General features: G+C 35.6%; 1 protein-coding gene across 5 annotated transcripts in view; it reads left to right on the forward strand.

Annotated features, from left to right (window-relative positions):
- Nucleotides 1-63: 63 nt before the first annotated feature.
- The window catches only part of LOC127860345 (CDK5 regulatory subunit-associated protein 3-like), a 29,180-nt gene continuing 5,398 nt past the window's right edge, over nt 64-23,845 (forward strand). For all 5 annotated transcript variants that reach the window (XR_008039719.1, XR_008039718.1, XR_008039716.1 and 2 more), the window contains exons 1-12: nt 64-172; nt 2,800-2,880; nt 4,228-4,359; nt 6,908-7,057; nt 7,983-8,071; nt 9,758-9,847; nt 10,210-10,346; nt 10,940-11,102; nt 11,500-11,601; nt 12,560-12,650; nt 13,532-13,614; nt 23,386-23,588. Coding sequence is in view for 1 of the 5 variants with exons in the window: in XM_052398360.1 (XP_052254320.1) it covers nt 2,829-2,880; nt 4,228-4,359; nt 6,908-7,057; nt 7,983-8,071; nt 9,758-9,847; nt 10,210-10,346; nt 10,940-11,102; nt 11,500-11,601; nt 12,560-12,650; nt 13,532-13,614; nt 23,386-23,588 (1,292 nt within the window). In the remaining 4 variants the exon portion in view is untranslated. The remainder of the gene's footprint in view (nt 173-2,799; nt 2,881-4,227; nt 4,360-6,907; nt 7,058-7,982; nt 8,072-9,757; nt 9,848-10,209; nt 10,347-10,939; nt 11,103-11,499; nt 11,602-12,559; nt 12,651-13,531; nt 13,615-23,385; nt 23,589-23,845) is intronic.

Genomic DNA, 23,845 nt, shown 5'->3' on the forward strand with positions numbered 1-23,845 from the left:
AATTTTATGAATTAAAAATGTTAGAAAATGCCTTCGAATTTGGAATGTTGCGCTGTCTACGTGGTTGACTGTAACCTACAATACAGGTGCAGCCCAGCCTAAAAAATAAATCGTCCGACCAGCCGTGATTCGTGTCAAGATTCGTGTTCACCATATTTTCCCAATTTATTGAGTAAGTAATGATTGAAGACATGATGATGGAAGATATAGTCTATTATTTGTATATCTACTCCTTCAGAAATATAAGTTGACAACAGCAACAAATCATGCTTACGGGAAATCATGTTTATAAATAGTGTTCATTAATTCGGATAATACATATCGGATTATATTGCAACACATTTGTTGAACAATATAAGATTACTGTAACTTAGCGTGCGATTTTATATGATTTTTTTTGTCATTAACTCCAGTTTAAAATAATTTACTACAGCATATTTAATCTGTTCCTCCACCATGACTTTATTAATTTTGTTGCTCATGTCAATACTGCCAAGATACCGTCTGTGGTAGATCATCAAACGCCGGTATTTTACCTTAAATTCTGACAATTATAACATGATTTTGCACTGTGTTAAGTTTGTTCTACTATTGGATAAACCCTTATCACTGCCCTTTAGGTCTCCACATACAATCACTTCTCTTGGATAATTTTTTATCTACTGTTTGGTCATGCATCTCACGGTCGTGAAAGTATAGACAGTATGCTGTCAAGTGTTTGGCCTGATTCTTTCACTGCTTGCTAGAACCTGGATCATTGTCTCACTTTGTTGAACATGCACTGGGCACGGTCACCTTACAGGGCCCTCAATCCATTTTAGGGGAAGAAGGTCGCTACCCATAGCAGGGGGAATTTTCGCTGCATATCCCTTTTAGGGGGATTTTTAACTTACTCTCTAATTATTACATTTGTACATGTTTGCACTATATTCATTGCTTATTTCATAATTTAGTATATTTGACAAGATTAAATTAAAATAGAATTGAGATATAGTAATCATGAGACATCTATCAATAAAAAAAATTATTTTTAAATTTTTTTTTAAGGGGGAATTTTTCCCCCAAAAAGGGGAAAAAAGTATACTTTTCAGGGGGGGGGGAATTTCGGCCGTGGATTTGACAGATTGAGGGCCCTGCCTTAATAGGATATGTTGTATTTCTGGTTGACCACAAGGACACCTTGGGTGAACAGAATCTTTTGTGTAACAATGTTCTTTCAATGTGCTGTTACCAAATTGAAGTTGAACTTATTGGACTTGGTTAGATACATTTTATATTATTAAAAATTTGCTTGTTTGATGTCTCTTCTTTTCCTGTTTTTCATTCAACCAAATTCCTTTTATGAATATTTCCCTTTTTGGCTGCCTTGTTATTTTTAGAGTCTGCTGCCTTTTTGATAATGTATGCTTAAGGCAGGGCTTTCACTGGGTTTAACATCCTAAGAGTCATGGCTGTTGAGCTCAAATCTTCAAGAGTCAAATTTATTTATGCTGTTGTGTCCAAACCCCAATGACATAAGAAATATGTAACGTAACTGTCTGATAACTTAATAATATTAGAAAGTAATATTGCAAAAATTTCATATTTCAAACTTTTCATAAACATTATACCATACATGCCCGAGTTCCAGATCTCGGCGGGACAGTTCCGCTTTTGTGGTGTTGGCTCGGCTTACAGATATGAGACAATTTGTCCAGACATTCGTAAAAAACAACTTACGTTCTATAAGATCACAATAAAATACGCTTTTCGGGCTGTTTCTGGCTTAAATTTACTGTCTTTTATCCCTTTATTGCCCCGTATTAACAAACAACTTCTACTACTCAAGTGCACTAGTGTTGTTTTTGACTCCTTATCAGCAAATTATTAATTTTATCGGGCATTCACACCATGGTGTTTTTATGATACAGATAGGGGTTGCTTATTGCTATCGATAGATGCATTGTAGTGAAATAAAAGCTACGGTAGCTGCTTTTATATTTCATGGCCTAATCAAGTCCATACTATTACGCGGTATTCCATGTATTATAGCACTTAAGCCTAGAAAACCTGTCATAACACTGACTTTGTTTATCAAACAAATTTAGTGCTGACTGAATGGTAAGCATTGATGTTTCACAGAAATTTACTTTTGTTTTCAACTGATTTTCAGAAAATAGTTTGTACATATTGCATCAATCTAAAGAGTTAATTGATGATTAGTTGAATAAAAAGAGTGCTTGATGCGCGCACATTGTGTTAAATGACTTACACACGTTCAATTAGGGGCTCTGAGCCACATTTCGCTTTATGAAGTCCTCCTCATAGTGCACATGTGTGTTTACTTCCAGAAAATGGAGAACGTTTGTGTTCATGATATTGTTAAACACATTAATTGTCAATTTCGGCTAAATATTATTTGTTATTGTTAGTAATACTGATTACTAACTAAATGTACAGTCAAATTAGCATGATTGATGGTTTTAGGTGTCTTGCTTTTTGGTCAAATGTCACGACATTTTTTATGGAGACGGGAGTGTCCCAATTTGGACCTGAACAATTTTGGCATGTATGATAATAACTATAATTATCTTTATTCAAAATTAAATGCTACCAGTAATACCTTATAACTAATAAGGCAGAAATGCATGGGGTCAGCCATAAAGTTAAATCCCCTCACAGGGTGCACTTCTCCCATGTTTACTTAAGTAATGAGCACATGGTTGTTTTTATAAGTGATCATATATTGTATTTTGTATTTGCATGTAGGTTTCAACTTTATTTAAACGTTTTCAATTTGTACATTTTATTATTGAACAGTTGTAAGTCCATGACGGACCGTTTCAACAATGCAGGACGTTGAACATCTTCCCATAGATATACACTACAACAAATTGTTAGGTATGAATTCACTTTTATGTTTTTATCGTTTATTAGCCTTGTATGCCTAGTGGACTCTCCCACCCTTCTAAATTAGATCAATTTATTTCCAAAATTAGGGATGTCTTGTATATTTATTTCTATATTTAAAAAATTTCTTACAGAAATTACTTTAAGCAAACAGCACAGACCCTGATGAGATGCCGCATCATGCGGCGTCTCATCTGGGTCTACGCTGTTTGCCAAGGCCTTTTTTCTAGACGCTAGGCATAAATGTGTTAAATCAGTTACATGGTAATTTGTCAATTTGCATACCAGTTAATTTGATATTTGAAAAGATTCTTCTGTTGACCAACAAAAGCTTAATCCAGCCTGTTGTACATAAAAGAATAAAGATTTGTGATTATATTGTCAACCTACAGTACTGGTAGTATCAGCAGTGCTTGCAAAGGGCAGGGTGTTTGTCCTATTGTAGAATCATCCCTGTGACATATTTTCAATGAAGCATGTCTTTTATTTGTGTATACTTCAAATACATGTAACATGTATTTATATGTTAAACATTATTTCTGTAGTAAATAAAACTAGTTCCCCTGTGAACATTTAATTAATTTATGAAACTTTAAATAAAACTTCTTGTGTAATAATATGATCAGATAACACATGGCATGGTGGGGGTTCAAGGGTTTAGGTTGGAACTTGCAGCATCAGGCTTCTGCACCCTTCTGTTTAGGCATAGCTGGAGCACTGTTCCAGTTTATCTTGTTTTATTTAAATAATTGTATTTAAATCAAGAGTTCCTAGTGGTGACATTATTTCTCTGTTGAGTTGATATCTGTAGAGTAGAGTTATTTACAACATGTATCTGAATCATGCACCACATGGAAAACTATTTGATGTCAGTATGACATTTGGGGCATTTCTGAACCTTTATGCGATATTTTAATTTTGTCTCTTAATTTGTAGTAATTGTTTATTGTCACCTAAACTGTAGGAATATATTTATGTATCTAATTCGGAGATATTAGAATTTTAAACATTTGAACTTTTTCTAGTAACAAAAATCTTTGAGTATTTATGGTAATCATGGTATTAAATGAAACTATATAAAGCAATTGTAGACCAGGTTTGTTCACATTATATAACACTAGAGGTTGATTAAAAGCTTCTTCAAATTGAACCATTTCTTAAAAGTCAAGCAGTTTTCCTCTAAATCATAACTTACACCAGCTTTTTCATTTCCCAAATCATCTGTTAAAGAGATATTTTTTTCGTACATCGTACAATCATTATGCTAGTGTTCCCAAGTAGAGGAAAATATGACAGCAATGAGCCCCTTGTTTCTTTCAATTGTTGTTTCTCTATTAGACTGGCTTGTCAACCGTCGTCACTGCAAGCAGCAATGGCAGGCTGCATCCTTGATTGTACAAGAGAAGATTACAGCAGCTGTCCAAGGTCTGCCTGATAGCAAGGAGATCAAGGGGCTTGTAGCAAGAACTGGTCAGTTGTTGCTTTTCATAGACTTAAGCATACAGATTCAGTTTAGTTTAGTGTGAACTTTGAACTTTTTTCTTATGCCCATTTTGCTGGAAAGCCTTGGGCTTATACAGACACTCTACTCCCTGTCGAGGGGTGAAACAGTGTCTTTGAAAAGATTTCAAACAACATTCCCTATCTTTGGATCGAACCTTGCTTCTATAGTCTGTGACGCGGTCACTACCTATATCAACTACATCAGACTGCATGTTTATACTCTATATGTGCAAATGAAAATATTGAATACACTGAATTATGAGTTTTTTTCCGTTTGACGAGTACTGTTTTGTAGTAGCCTAGATATATACAAGTGTCTAGATTCGTCTATTGTCCATCTTGATTTTACCACCCGAGATGCCAAATTCTCTTTCTGCTTCCTGTTTGGATCAATTAAAGTTACTTTATTTAACTCAAAATGACATATTCAGGTTCAATATGTAGTTATACCCCCACAAACGAAGTTTAGGGGGGTAAATAGGAGTGAACCTGTCTGTCGGTCGGTCTGTCTGTCGGTCCGTATTAAGTGTCCGCTCTCTAATTCAAGTAGTTTTCATCAGATCTTCACCAAACTTGGTCAGAAGTGGTATCTACATAATGTCTAGGCCAAGTTCGAACATGGGCCTTGCCGGGTCAAAAACTAGGTCACGGGGTCACTTAGTGCGTTTTAAACATTCAGCATGTTGTCCGCTCTCTAATTCAAGTAGTTTTTATCCGATCTTCACTAAACTTGGTCAGAAGTTGTATCAACATGATGTCTAGGCCATGTTTGAACATGAGCCTTGCCAGGTCAAAAGCTAGGTCACGGGGTCACTTAGTACGTTTAAACATTCAGCATGTTGTCCGCTCTTTAATTCAAGTAGTTTTCATCAGATCTTCACCAAACTTGGTCAGAAGTTGTATCTACATGATGTCTAGGCCAAGTTGGAACATGGGCCTTGCCGGGTCAAAAACTAGGTCACGGGGTCACGTAGTGCGTTTTAAACATTCAGCATGTTGTCCGCTCTCTTAATCAAGTAGTTTTCATCCGATCTTCACCAAACTTGGTCAGAAGTTGTATCTAGATGATCTTAAGGCCAAGTTCGAACATGGACCTTGCCGTGTCAAAAACTAGGTCACAGGGTCACTTAGTGCGTTTTTTAACATTCAGCATGGTGTCCTCTCTTATTTAAGTAGTTTTCATCCGATCTTTACCAAACTTGGTCAGAAGTTTTATCGAGATGATCTGAAGGCCAAGTTCGAACATGGGCCATGCCAGATCAAAAACTAGATCACAGAGTCACTTAGTACGTTTTACACATTGAGCATGGTGTCCGCTCTCTATTTCAAGTAGTTTAAATCCGATCTTCACCACACTTGGTCTGAAGTTGTAACTAGATGATGTGTAGGTCAAGGTCGAACATGGGCCATGCCGGGTCAAAAACTAGGTCACGGGGTCACTAAGTGTGTTTAAAACCTCACCATGTAGTCCGCTCTCTAATTCAAGTAGTTTTTATACAATCTTCACCAAAATTGGTCAGAAGTTGTATGTTGATAATGTCTAGGGCAAGTTTGAATATGGGTCATGCCGGGTCCAAAACAAGGTCACAGGGTCACTTAGTGCCTTTTAAAACATTCAACATGTTGTCTGCTCTCTAATTCAAGTAGTTTTCATCCAATCTTCACCAAACTTGGTCAGAAGTTGTATCTAGATGATCTCTAGGTCAAGTTTGAATATGTGTCATGCCGGGTCAAAAGCTAGGTCACGGGGTATCTTAGTGCGTTTTAAACCTCACCATGTTGTCCGCTCTCTAATTCAAGTAGTTTTCATCCAATCCTCACCAAACTTGGTCACAAGTTTTATCTAAATGATATCTAGGCCAAATTCGAACATGGGCCATTCCAGGCCTAAAACTAGGTCACGGGGTCACTTAGTGAGTTTTTAAAAATTCAGCATGGTGTCCGCTCTCTTATTCAAGTAGTTTACATCCGATCTTCACCAATCTTGGTCAGAAGTTTTATGGAAATGATCTTAAGGCCAAGTTATAACATGGGTCTTTCTGGGTCAAAAACTAGGTCAAGGGGTCACTAAGTGTGTTTAAAAAATTGAGCATGGTGTCCGCTGTTTTTTGTGAAGACGACATGCAAAATATTATATGTCAATGCGGCATGTGGTGGTATTCGGCACGACTGTGACACAGCTCTAGGTGATCTGACTCTCTTTAAAATATTTAAGTTATATTCCTGAATACAGGACCGGGGGAACCTGCACTATTTAAGTGCATAATTTACATTTAATTCATTCAGATTTAAAGAAATCTCATACTTAAAAATATTTGTTGATCATTTTAAATCCATTGCCATGTTACCACACAGTTTTCGCTTAATTGTGAAATAACAGTATGTTATAAAATTAACTTTGTCTGGTTCACTAAAATAAATGTACTTTTTTAAAATTCAGCTTAGATACTATTAATTTAATATTTAATTGATCCCATCTTCATTTGTATACTTCATTATTTCTTGTTTATTCTAGATTTGAACTATTTTCACTGCCAGCAAGTTATTGAGCTGTTAAAAGACACCTCGTGTGGGGAGAAGAACATATTTGGCCAGTATTCATCCGTGGAGATGAAGGCCTGGTCTGACATCATCAAGATCTACGAGAGGGATGGAATGTTTCTGGGTGGGGTGCAGTTACAAAATGTGGCTTAGTGTCCACAATAATTATAAGCTCGGCTGTTTTCGGAGAAAACCTGAGGTATTGTCATAGCCAGCTCGTCGTCCGCCGTCTGCCGTCCGCCGTAGGCGTCGTGCTAAAACCTTATCATTGGCTCTAAAATCAAAGTGCTTTTACCTACAACGTTGAAACTTCATATGTAGATGCACCTTGATGAGTTCTACACGCCAGACCCAGTTTTTGGTCACTAGGTCAAAGGTCAAGGTCACTGTGACCTCTATTTAAAAAAATATTCTGACAAGCTTTCGCAGCCGAGCGTTGGCACCCATTATGGGATGCTCTTGTTTTGTTATTTCATGTATTGTGGTAGTAAATTACAATCAAAGTATTTTATTCTTGGAGAAGATGTTTTGCATGACCATTTATGAGAAAAAGAAGAATCTATGACTGCATCCAACAATTACTTTTTCATATCATTGCATTCATTTTATCAAATGGGGCACACAGTTGGTAACTTGTGTAAAATAGTAATTCAATAGTTCCATGTATTGTCATTGTGTTCTCACTAACACTCGGCAAAAAGGATAACAAACAACAAAAAGAGCACTGACTTTCCAATTAAAATCTGTCAACTGTGACATGGTTAAGAAATAAAATTCTCTTTTTTCATGTGAAGATGATATACACGTGTAACTGAAATAACTGAAATAATAGAAGTCACAGTTTTTATAAATAAACAGCAAATTTAAACTCCATTTGGTTTAAAAATAAATAAACATAGTATATATTTTAAGCTGCATTTCATTTTATATAAATAACAACCTGCTTCATTTGATTTTATGTATAAAAAAAGCACTTTGACCATGGCGCATTATAACTTTTGTTGCATGTTTTTGCTTGAAACAGAATAATTCTTTTTTGTTGTTTCCAGCGGAGACAGCACAAATGTTGATCAGAAATGTCAGTTATGAGATACCTGCACTCAAGAAACAGATAGCTAGATGTCAACAAGTACAGAAGGTTTGTTCAAGGAACTTCAATTACCTTCCCAAAAGGCCTTCTACAATTGTTATACCCTTATAGAATGTGAGAGGGTCTATTGGAGTCATTCTGTCAGTTAGTCAGTTTGACAGTTTGTTGGTTTGTCTCCATCAAATGTTATTTGTTTGTAGAAAAAAATCTTCCACATTTCTCAAGCATATCAATATGAACTTAAGATATTCCATTTCCATTCCGTGTAGATATTCAAGACACTTTCATCCCCATTTATCCACACATTCATGAGTTATTTTCTCTTCAGCGATTTGTTTTGCCGTATTGGAAAAAAGTACAGGTACCAGCCCAATTGGAAAAATTGTGTGTGGAAAACCCCTGAATATGGGAAAATTACAATCATCAAGTCTTCATATTGGGAAATTGGTGTATTGATTGTTTGCTCCCAAATAATTTAAATTTGATAAATGAATGTTGTCAAGTTGTCAATATTATATTTACTTAGGTTCAAGCCATAGAGCTGAATAGGGAAACTAACTTAATTTGCAATTAATTTATTTAAAAAAAAACACCTTCAATGGAAAAAAAATTGACAGCAATTGGGATTTTTTTTTTCCTAATTGGAACAGTGCCGTTTTCCGGTACTTCATAAAGAAGGAAAAAAAGTTGCTGCTCTTCAAAGTTGCTAACAAAGAGCTGAGGGGGTATAAGTAACGTTTGTTAAAAAGCTCCTGGTTATTGATGTCTTTAAATAACAAATTCCATTTTATGCATGATTTCAACACGAGGATAGCTTAGAGTAAAAGCAATATTTGTATGTGGACAGTTGACTTTTATTGAAAGTTTAGTCAAATATTTCCACAAATCTTAATGATTTGCAAATGACATAATACAATTAAAGATTGTACACCAACTGTATATGACATGTACTTGAATATGCTATGAGTCTGTTTTTAGAATACTTGTACAATATAAACTTTTCGAGCTTATGAAATATAATTATTGGTAAAGAAAAGCTTTCAAAAACACATTCCATTCGATTTGCTTATACAGTTAAATAGTAAAAAAGTGTTCAATGCCTGTTTTGTGTATGCCTTTTGTTCCCAGGAATGTTCAGTGCCTGATTTGCATATTCATTTTGTTCCTGGGAATGTTCAATGACTGTTTTGTTTATTGCTTTTGTTCCCAGGAATGCCCAATGCATGTTTTGATATTTCTTTTGTTCCCAGGAATGTTCAATGATTGTTGTTTTTTCTTTTGTTCCCAGGAATGTTCAATGCCTGTTTTGTATATTTCTTTTGTTCCCAGGAATGTTCAATGCCTGTTCTGTATATTTCTTTAGTTCCCAGGAATGTTCAATGCCTGTTTTGTATCTTTGTTCCCAGGAATGTTCAATGCCTGTTTTGTAAATTCCTTTTGTTCCCAGGAATATTCAATGCCTGTTTTGTATATTCCATTTGTTCCCAGGAATGTTCAATGCCTGTTTTGTATATTTCTTTTGTTCCCAGGAGTGTTCAATGCCTGTTTTGTATATTCCTTTTGTTCCCAGGAATGTTCAATGCCTGTTTTGTATATTCCATTTGTTCCCAGGAATATTCAATGCCTGTTTTGTTTATTCCATTTGTTCCCAGGAATATTCAATGCCTGTTTTGTGTATTCCTTTTGTTCCCAGGAATGTTCAATGCCTGTTTAGTATATTCCTTTTGTTCCCAGGAATGTGATAAGAAGGAGGCAGATTATGTCAGTAAAGCTTCTGAACTAAGAAAAAAATATGCAGCAAGTTGCAAAGAATTGGGAATAAAGGTAAATGTTTATCAAATTGTTTAGATGTTGATCTTTAACTTAAAAAAACATTTATTTTCAAAAGCTTTAAAAAAAAATACAAATCAATATAATGCTGTAAAATCATTACATGACTTACAAACTGATATGTGATAACCATCCTTTTTTGAGAAAATTGTTCTTTGCTCTTATTGAAGTGATAATTATGTAGATGTATTATCACCAACCAGTCTGTTTGGAAATGTCAAGTTTGCACTTTTGAAAGCAAGGTTCCCATATAAGGGTGGTAAATATCCCCGCATTTAACAAAATTGCGACACATTAATGTGAACCATAGTCCGCCGTTGTTAAGTCTGTAATACATGTACCTTATTCTTGGTCAGGGCGACAAAATCAAGTCAGAGTTAGCGGCCCTTGTTAAAGATCTTCCCAAGGTGTACGAGGAGGTAGCAAAGTCAACACATAGTCTGACATCGGCTGTAAAGTACTACCAGGATTTCTCAGCCTTCCTTATGGGCAGGTAACACATCACAGTGCTGGGTGCTGGTGCATTTATTAGTTAGGCTATTCACCAAATAGTAAGACACACTCACTTGCTCCATCCATCGGGGCTAGCATCCTACTAATGCTTTGGGGAAGGTTTTACATCAACTAAGTACATATGGACTGTGCTCTGTGTAAAGGGGGTTTAGTGCATGGGCTTCAAGTGTCGTTCTAGATAAGCCTGTGCAGTCTGCACAGGCTAATCAGAGACGACACTTTCCTCTTTGATTGAATTTTTCATTTAATAAAAGTCTCTTCTTAGCAAGAAGAGGCCCATATGTTTAAAGTAGTAATGATAAATACCATTTCTGCTATGGGACCACCAATGTGTAGGGCATGATCAACCCAACAGACCCGAGAGTGCACCAGGATTTTAGGGTGGTGATAATTTTAATTGGGTAGATCCTGGCTGATGACGTCAGTTGGCGGTGCATTTATACTTCCTACATTCAATGGTCAAACAAAAATCAATTATAAAATGTTGCTTTTCAAAGAAATATTAACATGTCAATCTGAGTCTATTTGCTGCCATATATCAGTTTTATACTACTATTATAACCACCGCTTCAGTGAATTGAAAGATGCAGACTGCCTGCCAGTATTACGGTTTATACAAGAAAAAGGAAATGCTCGCACTTACGAGTGGACACATGGCTGCCAACCTGTCAGTGTACTGGAAGACTCTATCGTCATAGATACGCAAGATGAGGAGGATGCTAAGGAAACTGGAGATGTAGGTTACATTTAACAATTTGCACAGACAATTATTTATGAAAGTCTTCAAATATTTTATTTATTATATTTATAGCATAGATGTAGCCTAGTAAAATACAATTAAAATTCTGCAATGTTTACAAATCACTTAATGTTGACACCAGGATGCCATATTCACTGTTTCTCTTCAATAAGTCATGAAAGCTTGGTATATTGAAATCATTTGTGTCCCATTAAAAGTGTTTATTCTATGCAGGGTTATTATATTTCAAGTAAGTCTGGAGTAACAAGCCACTGATTTTGAAAGATGATAAATATAAGTGTTATAAGTTATTGGGTAATAGGTGTAACATAAAAAATATAGCATCTGCTTTGGTCTATGTCATGTGGTTAAAATGTTTCCCACTTGGTTCCAGATTGACTGGGATATAGCTACAGCAGAGGGGGCTGCGGGGGCAGAGATAGACTTTGACATCTCTGGGATAACGCTGGAGAGCGGAGGAACAGACGAGGGCAAGGTTGGACTTGTAATTCAAAATTTTCACCAGACATTTTGTTCTCCAAATTGCTTGTTACAAGGCAATCATAGAGTGTCTTTTTAAGACCATACAGACATTACCAACCAAGGAGTTAGGCGGGAAGTTTGAAACAAAATGCTGCTTGTGTATTTTCATTACCCATTTTATGAAAATCCAAAGGAACGCAACTGCTTTATAACAATTATTGTTTATTGACACATGCATGGGAACAGAAATTGCTGGCCATTTTTTATTTAAAATGATATGCTAATCAGTTGTTTTTTCAAAGAAATTTGTATTCCCTTCCTTGTAAAGCTATTTCGTATCTTGTACTGTACAATAATAAGGAAAATCAACAGATAATACAACATTTAAAATTGTATAATAAAACATGATGAATTGATGTACTCGGAAGCAAACAACAAAACATATAATTTTTATTTTCTATTAAGGAATGTTTTTATTAGGACTAGTACAGATTTCCTTAGTGTGAGTGAGAATTTTCCATCACTACTCCAACTTGGCAAGTAGTAATTTTGGGAATTTCACACACCTCTTTTTTTCAGAGTGTGTACTCATAATTTTATTAAAACTGTGTTCTCATTTATTTTGAAGGAGTGCATGCCCTTTTAGACTATTGTCTCTACTATATGGACTGTGTTTACATCGCTTTGGGCTATGTTCACAACTACTTTTACAATGTGTACATTTCTTTGGACTGTCTTCACATCTCTTTTGGACTATGTTTACATCTCTGGACGATTTTAAGCCTATATATTCACATCTCTTGTAATGGTATTCACATCACGTTTGGCAATGTTTACATCCTTGGAGGATGTTAAGATCTCCCAAGTCTATACATTTATATCTTTCATATATATCTTTCAACTACGCTTGTAAGCTTCACCCCTCACCATATGTATTGAGGGCTTTGTAAAAAACGTTTCCTTGTGTTCAGATCGATATTGACGTAGAGGCCCTTGGTGAAGAAATCAACTGGGGCGATACAGAAGACATTAACAACGTTGCAAACATAGTAACATCACAAGGTGAGGCACACATGTCTTCTGCATGTTTGTGATATGTGTTGTGAAACCTGAAAAAGTGGGCATGATTTATTTTCAATACAATGAAATTATACAATTACACTCTAGTCACTCCCCCCCCCCCCCCCCCCTTGGAGAGCATATTGGTTTGCTTATTAGCCCCCTACTGGTGAAACCGCAGGGGACTTATGGTTTGCGCTCTGTATGTCTGTCAGTCTGTCACACTTTTATGGATCCTGCGATAACTTTAAAAGTTCTTCATATATTTTCATGAAACTTGAAAAATGGACAGATAGCAATATGGAGATTATGCATGTCATTTCATTTTGTTCCTATGTCAAGAATTCTGGTTGCTATGGCAACAAAAAGACTAGACATATTGCTGAAAATGGTGGAGTTTCACCGGTTGAGGACTTTTCTGCTTGGCAATAGTCTTGTTTAACGCAATAACTTCAGTTTATTTTATCTACTTTGATTTTTTCACAAAATATCTTGAATATTATCTTCTTTGAAGAGCCACTGAGGTCCTTTTAGCATAAACCAAGGTCTAAGTCATATGTGCTACATGTATTCCTATATCATACTGCACATTTCTAGTTCTTTCTTTTATTGTAAGATATAGTAAATAAAAATGCCGAAAAATTGAGGAAACATTAAGTGACGACATGAAAATAAACAAAGTTATATACTATTGGTTGTTGTTGACCACAAGATGAAAATACAGCTTTGTTAAAACTACACGTGTTATTCATAAATACAGACATAATTATAGTATATAAGGTTTTATCTCATTGATATTGTTAGATAGTTCACACGAGTTTTTTATTACCAGTATGGTTTGATATTTCACTACAAAGAATACAATAAGCCCTGCCTGCTTACAGAGGGTGTTGCCACTGGGGAGGAGGCTATGACAATGCTGGACAATGTGAGGATGCGCAATCTCTTCCTGGATGATCTCATGGAGGTAGGGCACTGGCTGCACATTAGTAATTTACAGTTACCTTTAAAGCATATTGCTTATAAGCTTCTTACAAGCTTAAACATTTTAGTGTTCATGAAAATGAAACCTGTATTTTTAGCAAAGATTTTTTAAATATTATTTAAGGATAATATTACTTTTGAAATAAGAAAAATATTAAAGGCAAGTAATAAACATGTTTGTTTCCCTTTCCTGACCCATGCACAATTGGGCTGGGTACCGGTAGGCAGGTGGCTGTAGAGCAGGAGGCATCATACAGCTGGTTTCCGATCAATAACGCAAATTTGCATTGACTGATATTTGCGAAACTTTAATTATAGCAAGCTTTTATAGAGATCTATCTTTGGATTGTCTTTCTGGCATTTTGGGTCGATTCACTTATGCTAAAAATTAAAAAAACTGTTTCCGCTCAATAACTTGAGTTTGGATGTAGAATTTGTACTTAATTTCGGTTGTATCGGTAGCTTACATGAACACGGAGCTTGGGATAACTTTGTCAAGATCACTTTTACTAAAACTAGAAAAACAGCAGATTATTTGTGGCTGATAACTTCAATTTGCATTGATCAATCTTGATAAAACTTAGGAGACCTAGCTTAGATTTGTATATGGGGCGTGCCAGATAAAGGTCACTGTTTCTAAATATAAAAAATAGGTTTTTACTGAATTACTTAGTTTTGATGGAAGATTGCATTAAAATAAATTGTATATGGCCTAATTTCAGACTAAGTGCGGAGCTCATGTTTTGACAGTTGGTCTAAGGTCGTGGTTACTGAAAAAGAAAAAACCCCAGCAATTTCTGCATGATGACATTAATTTCGATGGATTTCTTATGCTAATTTTGATATTTATTACTAAAATGTATACCTACCTAACTATGTTTATGTACTACTGACTAGATTTTAAGATAGTAAATATGTCACTATTCTATTCTGTTATTACAGAAAAAATATATATTTCATGGATGAAATATAAATCTATGTTCTTTGTTTTTAGTCACTTTGACCTTGAAAATAATTGCCTGAACAATATCAATGTCAAAATAGTGCTTACTGTCATGGTATTGTTTAGTTTTCAAGTGTTGATAGGGATGATTAATCACTTTTTTAGCTCACCTGATTGCTCAGGTGAGCTTTTGTGACCGGTCTTTGTCCGTCGTACGTCCGTCCGTCCGTTAACATTTGTTCGTAAACACTCAAGAGGCCGCATTTATTGTCCGATCTTCATGAAACTTGGTCAGAAGCTTCGTCCCAATTAAATCTTGGTCGAGTTCGAAACTGGGTTGTGCCGGGTCAAAAACTAGGTCACTAGATCAAACAAAAAGAAAAAACTTGTAAACACTGTAGAAGTCACATTTCATGCCTAATCTTCATGTTACTTTGTCAAAATGTTAATCTTTATGATATGTTGGTTGAGTTCAAAAGTGGTTCCGGTCCGTTGAAAAACATGGCCGTCAGTGGGGGGGCAATTTTCCTTATTTGGCTATAGAGAAACCTTGTAAACACTCTGGAAGTCACAATTTTTGCCCAATCATCATGAAACTTGGTCAAAACATTGGTTTTATTGATTTCTCAGACGAGTTCGAAAAATGGTCCAGATCGGTGAAAAAACATGGCCGCCAGTGGGCGGGGCATTTTTCTCTATATGTATATAGTGAAAACATGTCAACACTCTAGAAGTCACACTTTTGGCCAAATTTTCATGAAATTTTGTCAGAACTTTTGTTTCCTAGATTCGTGAGTTGAGTTTGAAAATGGTTCCGGTCTGTTGAAAAACATGGTTTCCAGGGGGACATGACGTTTCCTTATATTTATATAGTAAAAAGGCTTGCAAACAATCATGAATTAAGGTCATGTAACATGTGAGACAACTCTTCTAAATATTGCATTTAAGAATACAGTAGTTACTCCCCTTTGATTATTAATGTTTTCATATTAAAACAGTGTAGTTGTGTTTCATTTATGTGTTAATTGTTATTCGAGGTTTGATGCATATAGTGATCGGAATGTCCGTCTGTCCGTCTGTCTGTCTGTCTGTCTGTTCGTCTTTCCGTCACACTTTGCATTTAGGTTTCCAAAAATGCTCATAACTTCTATGTCCCTTGAGATATAACCTTCATATTTGGTATGCATGTGTATATGGACAAGGTCTTTCCTTACGCACACGTTTTTTTAGCCCTGTGACCTTGACCTTGAACTTAGGGTTTGCGTTTAGGTTTCAAAATCTGCGTTTAGGTTTCGAAAAATGCTCATTACATCTTTGTCCCTTGAGATATAACCTTCATATTTGGTATGCATGTGTATATGGACAAGGCCTTTCCATACATACAAAAATGTTTACCCCTGTGACCTTTACCTTGAAATAGGGTCCGCGTTTAGGTTTCAAAATCTGCTTTTAGGTTTCGAAAAATGCTCATAACTTCTATGTCCCTTGAGATATAACCTTCATATTTGGTATGCATGTGTATATGGACAAGGCCTTTCCATACGCACAATTTTTTTTTCCCCTGTGACCTTGACCTTGAAGAAAGGGTCCGCGTTTAGGTTTCGAAATCTGCATTTAGTTTTTAAAAAATGCTCACAACTTCTATGTCCCTTGAGATATATCCTTCATATTTGGTATGCATGTGTATATGGACAAGGCCTTTCCATAAGCTCAAACATTTTTACGCCTGTGTCCTTGAAGTTGAACTTAGGGTCCGCGTTTAGGTTTCAAAATCTGTGTTTAGGTTTCAAAAAATGCTCATAACTTCTATGTCCCTTGAGATATAACCTTCATATTTGGTATGCATGTGTATATGGACAAGGCCTTTCCTTACACACACAATTTTTTACCCCTGTGACCTTGACCTTGAACTTAGGGTCCACGTTTAGGTTTAGAAATCTGCGTTTAGCAGTGCCCCAGATAAGCTGCGTATCTGCGTCTTTCACCCTATTTAAATGTTTAAAAACGCATAGAAATGAAACATCATGCGTATTGAAAACGCACCCAATTTGATTTTTACGCAAATACGTCAAATTCGATGCGTACGACACAATAGCTTCGATCAAAAATGCTTTTTTCATTTTCATTATTTTCATTTTGAAATTATTATCGTAACGCGGCAACGCTTTTATTCAGATTGCGCCTGGATGACGGAGCAAGAAAACAGTCAAAGTTATTGAACGCTCTGTCGACTCCTAGATGTCATAGTTTAATAAAGCCTCTGACAAAATTATATACCACGACATACATGCGTTTTCAAACTGATTTATTCCGTCGCTCATTGTGCATGTATTTTTAAAGAGTCTGTTCTTTCAAATTCTATTACGATGCGAAATAAAAATGCCTACGAGTATGTGATAGACGTCCGCTATTGTTGCGCCAAAATATCAGTTGATCGCAAACTTTTTCGAACCAACAAAGCAAGAGCCAATAAGTGCCGAATCATTCGTGTTATCGATTTTGTTTGTAAGTTTAAGGTTTATATTATGGACAATTTCAAGGATTAAAGATGTTATGAAACATCAGTTTATTAAAGTTAATGATATTTTACAGTTTTATTGAATCAATACAAGTGTGCAGCTTCAACAGAAGTAAAGCAAAATTGATTTTAAGGTATGCATTTGTATTACTCATTTCACCCTATTTCAAGAATGAAATAACTCTATTTTTCAAAATCAATGGGTGAAAACCCTATTTCCCAAATAATTATCTGGGGCACTGGTTTAGGTTTCAAAATATGCTTATAACTTCTATTTCCCTTGAGATATAACCTTCATATTTGGTATGCATGTGTATATGGACAAGGCCTTTCCATACGCACACAATTTGTTTACCCCTGTGACCTTTACGTTGAAGTTAGGGTCCATGTTAAGGTTTCGAAATCTGCGTTTAGGTTTCAAAAAATGCTCATAACTTCTATGTCCCTTGAGATATAACCTTCATATTTGGTATGCATGTGTATATGAACAAGGCCTTTCCATACGCACACAAATTTTGACTCCTGTGACCTTGACTTTAGGGTCTGCGTTTAGGTTTCGAAATCTGCGTTTAGGTTTCGAAAAATGCTATAACTTCTATCAAAGCGTTTTGAGGGGGCATATGTCATCCTATGGTGACAGCTCTTGTTTTTAGCTCACCTGATTGCTCAAGTGAGCTTTTGTGACTGGTCTTTGTCCGTCGTCAGTCCGTACACATTTGTTCGTAAACACTCTAGAGGCCACATTTATTGTCCGATCTTCATGAAACTTGGTCAGAAGATTTCTCCCAATGAAATCTCGATCGATTTTGAAACTGGGTCATGTTGGGTAAAAAACTAGGTCACTAGGTCAAAAAAAAAGAAAAAGCTTGTTAACACTGTAGAAGTAACATTTAATGCCCAATCTTCATGTAACTTTGTCTAAATGTCAGTGTTAATGATATGTTGGTTGAGTTTAAAAGTGGTTCCGGTCCATTGAAAAACATGGCCGACAGTGGGCGGGGCAGTTTTCCTTATATGGCTATAGAGAAACCTTGTAAACACTCTGGAAGTCACAATTTTTGCCCAATCATCATGAAAGTTAATCAAAACATTGTTTTTTTTTATATGTCAGACGAGTTCTAAAATGGTCAGATCGGTGAAAAAACATGGTCACCAGTGGGCGGGGCATTTTTCTCTATATGTATATTGTGAAAACATGTGAACATTCTAGAAGTCACAATTTTTGCCCAATTTTGATGAAATTTGGTCAGAACATTTGTTTCCTTGATACGAGAGTTGAGTTGGAAAATGGTTCCGGTCAGTTGAATAACATGGCTGCCGGGGGCAGTTTTCTTATATTTATATAGTAAAAAAAAGCTTGTGAACGCTCTAGAAGTCACATTTTTTGCCCAATCATCATGAAACTTGGTGAATAGATTTGTTTTATATATATATCTCAGATGAGTTTGCAAATGGTCCCGATGGGTCAATAAACATGGCTGCCAGGGGGGTGGGGCAGTTTTCCTTATGTGACTATATAATGAGAAACCTTGTGATTGAACACTATAGAAGTCACATTTTTTGCCTAATCATCGTGAAACTTAGTCAATACATTGGTTTTATTGACTTCTTGGACAAGTTGGAAAATGGAGATTGGTGAAACACACTTTTAAGCTCACCTGATTGCTCAGGTGAGGTTTTAGGATTGGTCTTTGTCCGCTGTCCGTCCGTCCACATTTGGTTTGATAACACTCTAGCATTCACATTTCTCAAGCATTCTTTATCAAAGTTGCTGAAAGATCTCAGTCAAGTTTGATGTTGAGCAAAATTACATAATTAATGTTATAATTATTGCCCTTAGATTGTCTAAATTTTCATTATATTATACAAAATCCTTGTAAGCAAAGTTTGATGTTTGGGGGGTCAACTCAAAATATAGGTCACCATTTCAAATCTTACACAAACAAAAACACTCCCTACGCCAGAGTTTTGGTTCAATAATGATGAAACTTGACCAGGATGTTTGTCTGGTCAATATCTAGGTCATGTTTGACATTAGGTAAAGATTGAATGAACCGACTCCTCTCAGGCGAGGGAACTAGGGCCATCTTGGCCCTCTTGTTTCTAAACTTTCATGCACAAAAATATGCTGCAGGATTTTGACTCATCAATTCTTTATGAAAGTATTAGAGGGTTAATAATGGATAAAATTAGCTCAAACAAAGTAAAAATAACATTATACTATTACTTCATATACATATCAATGCATTACATTAGTTACCTTACCATGCTTGATGATGTAAAGCCCCAAAAACTAGTTTTAATTATTCATTGTAGGATACGTTCTATCAGAGTACAAAAATATCATGTATACGTTTTTGGCATTTGACGAGGTGTTATCAGGTGATCAGTTGAAATCCACAAAACGTGTATTAATATTAACAGATATTTACTGGTATCTGAATTTTAAAGTATAAAAATCCATAAAAATGTATTAATAACATAACATTTAAGAGAACATATATTTACTTTAACACTACTTTTTAACAAAAATAGTACACAAAACCAAATGTTTCTATTCAACAAATTGCACAATCTTTAATGCTTCCCCTTAGGAATAGCAAATTGCTTGGACTGCTTTGTTGATAACAGTGGCTTTCTTCATTTTTGGCTTACTGATACATATCGTGATTTGTTCGTAACATTTTTTTTATCTACTGAGATAAAAATCCCACTTTGCAAGATACATGTAAGAGTGATTTCAGTGGGTCTGATGGGAAGGAGTTACATTAGTAGTTGTCAATTTAACATTTGTATACCTTTACATTCAAGCTGCAAACTACAGTCTACTCTTGTTATCTCGAAGTCGGCGGGAACAAGAAAAAAATATCGAGATAACGAGAGTTTGAGATATCCGATTAGGCGTTTTCAAAGAAAAAATGAGATGAAAATTTACCTTGTTTTTAACATCTATATACCTGCTAAGTGGTCTAAAGCCGTCACCGTGTGGCATAATACTCTCTACTACCCTATATATTACCTGATATATATACGCGTTTTTACGAGGCACGATTAAATTTGCTATTTAAATGCTTAAAATTACGTTTAAAGTGTTACTGAATTTTGCATGAACACATGCGGTTATCATTTTCTAAACTGTCGAGTAAACATCCAGTAATGTTGCTATTTAAAGTTATGATGCAATTGACGTCAAATCAAGACGAAGGTTTTTCATCTAAACATGCGTAAATCACGTTCCGGAATACTGAACTGTACATGTACATTTTAAGCTCCACTGGCCAGTGGCCAGCGGGGCTTATGCCATTTTGGTCCTGTGTCCGTCGTGCGTGCGTCCTTGTGTGCGTTCGTGCATCCGTGTGTTATCTTTTTCTTTAAACATCTCCTAAACTACTGGTCCAATTCTGATGAAATTTCTCAGGAATGTTCCTGAGGTGAACCTCTTTCAAATTTGTTCAAATTATGCCCCTGGGATCAATTTTACCCTGCCCCGGGGGTCACAAAATTGAAAATTTGATTATATAAGGCCTATTTTGTGAAAACTTTAAAAATCTTTCGTCCATAACCATTGAGCCTATGGCTACCAAATTTGGTACAAAGTGACATCTTATAGTCCTCTACCAAGTTTCTTCAAATTATGCCCCTGGGGTCAAATTTGACCCTGCCCTGGGGGTCACAAAATTGAACATATGCTTAAATAAGGCCTATTTTGTGCAAACTTTAAAAATCTACTTGTCCATATCCGTATGGCATAGGGCTACCAAATTTGGTATGTAGTGACATTTAATAGTCCTCTACCAAGTTTGTTCAAATAAAGCCCCTGGGATCAAATTTGGCCGTTCCCCAGGGGTCACAAAATTGAACATATGCTTATATTGGGCCTATTTTGTGCAAACTTTAAAAATCTGCTTATCCATAGCCGTTGGGCCTATTTCTACCAAATTCGGTATGTAGTGACATCTAATAGTTCTCTACTTAGTTTGTTCAAATTATGTCCCTGGGGACAAATTTGACCCTGCCCCGGGGGTCACAAAATTGAACATATGCTTAAATAAGGCCTATTTTGTGCAAACTTTAAAAAGTCTTCTTGTTTATAATTATAGAGCATAGGGCTGCTAAATTTGGTATGTAGTGACATCTAATAGTCCTCTACCAAATTTGTTCAAATTATTCCCCTGTGCTCAAATTTGACCCTGCCCCGGGGGTCACAAAACTGATTGATTTATACCAGGGGAGATTACTGCGGCCGTGTGGCTGTGACAAACAACAACAACATCTTGTAAACATGAGATAAAACCCTGTCATTTAAAGCCATTTAAGATCAGATGGTGACTGCTTACAAAGGAATTGAAGTAAGAACATGTGTTATGCATGTTTTTCTTATAAACTGAAAACAGTCGGGTTTTATTTAAACGTGTTGAAAGTGACCATATATCCCGATAAAAATATTTCAGATGACATGTTAATTTCATGTCTTTTTTGTAGTGTTTAAACCAGTTTAATAATATCTTATATTTTAAAAACACAACTTCCATGAACCTAACTATTTGAAGAAAAGTCAATGTATGATACTGCATGGTAAACTCAAACTTTGTATCCAAGAGAAGGTGTTGATATTAATGAAGTGCAATGGTATATGCTGCTTTTTAATTGCTAATGATTCATTGTTCCATTTGTGAATCGTGACTCATGAATTGTGGATATGATTGTCAATTGCTCAACGATCCATATATATTTCTGACCATTAATAATTTTTCTTAATATAAGTTATGAATTGATCTTAGAAGTCAAATGTATTACTCAATTAAATACATTTATAAATATAAAGAAATAATCTTTAGATTATCATAATATTCTCAGGCCTGTTGGTCTTAGGGATTTGTGGGTTTTTAATTATATTTTGAGATGCTTCTTTACAAAGAAAGATGCTACTAGTGTATTTGTTATAAATGTGTGAAAGGCTCTAAGAAGGAACCAGAGATTATTAACCCTTTACCAAACACAAACAGGATTTAACGGGTTTGTATCTAAGCAATTTCTCCTTTTATCACAATTATTTCTACCCTACCTGATTATTTCCTTGATTTTCCATATCACTTTAATTGTCATCTGCAACCTCTTTCAAATCAGGACAGTTCAAAATGTGTGGTTTGGTAAAGGGTTAAGGCATTTTGATTCCTTTGGTTCTTGTGAATCTGTTTCAAATCAAATGCATAGATTTGATCTTCAGCGTCTAAAAATATGTGAAATAGAAAGAAAGACAATATCTTTTAGAGAGATAAATGTACCAACGTTATAAGCAAAGGACCTGTGCGACAATTCCCAGGCTTTTTAGTCTGTTTAGTTAACACCGTAGTAATGTTTTCCATATATAAAAATGCTCAACCTTCCAAATTTAACTTTGGACGAAGGATAGAAAGAGAAAGTCACATGCTTGAGTACATTTCAACCCATGCATATTGCACGTTTTTTTCGCATAAAAAAAACAGTGGAGCGATACAGGGCCATCATGGCCCTCTTGTTATAGTTTGAAATGCAAAGTTCAATCGATTATTAGTGCAGGATAAAATAAACCCACAGGTTATAAAGTGACAGGCCTTACTCAAGTGTTAATGGCTAACAACATTACACACGTGTGGTCATTGATGCAATTAACAGATCAATTATCTACTGCACAGTATTGGGAGCAACCGGGCAAAGCGGGACGTTGAAGTATCAAAGAACAAATTTCTCACCTTTGCCGACACTGGGACAGTTATTCGCACTTTGAGATAAACCACAGTAAATACATGTTAAATCGGGACTCGGGGCAAATTTTTATATTGAGATATCGAATTATTTGACATAACGAAAATCGAGATATGCGATGTTTATTAAAATAAATAAAGAAGGAAAAAAGTTGAGACTTTGAGCTTACTTCGACATATCGAGAAAATCGAGATATCCGATGTCGAGATAACGAGAGTGGACTGTATTGCTATATAACTCTCTCTTCCACTTGGGATGACTGAATCATTTTACACTCACTACAATCTTTCTGTTTACATATATTGTACAGTCACACTTAACCTTTAAAACTAAAACAAAAACTTGTAATTGTTAGTTATAAAATCTATAAAAAAATCTATAATCTACTAATTGCTATTTAGTCAATAATTTATTAAGTTTAGCTTACCAATTATACGTTTACTTTTGCCTGCCCTCAGATGTTTACAAAATAATCCTTAGTTAAAATGTTTTCTTGTGTTCCTTAGTCCCATATGACAATCATAAATGTTTCCTTGTTAAATGTCCAGTTGGAGGTGTTCCTTACCCAGCGCCTATCAGAGCTTCACAGTAAAGGCAATGTGTTAGCATCCAGCCACTTCACCTCGGCCCCGGCCTCCATACAGGTAGATGACAAGGTCGTGGAGTCCATGGCAACCAAGGTCAAGGACATCATATCTAGACTGACCTCTGTCCAGCTGCAGCATCTCATGTTGATACGAAACTCACCTAGGCAAGATTGATGAATGATTTGAGTTAATTGAATAATGGTTATGATATGTGACAATGTCACCATGTTTCCTTATCAATACCTCCCTTCTTATTGATACCTCTCTTAATGAAGTAGAAGTGCTATTCTGGAATCACAATGGATGCCAGTCAATCAAAAGAATCAAAGGAAGAAATAGATATTTTAATGTCTAAAAACTCACATAAAGTTGCATTTCGAAGATTAAACTCTCTTTGTTGTCTCAAATAGTCTATGAGATT

The sequence above is a fragment of the Dreissena polymorpha genome, chromosome 15, assembly GCF_020536995.1.
Source record: "Dreissena polymorpha isolate Duluth1 chromosome 15, UMN_Dpol_1.0, whole genome shotgun sequence".
Taxonomy (NCBI): Eukaryota; Metazoa; Mollusca; class Bivalvia; order Myida; family Dreissenidae; genus Dreissena; species Dreissena polymorpha.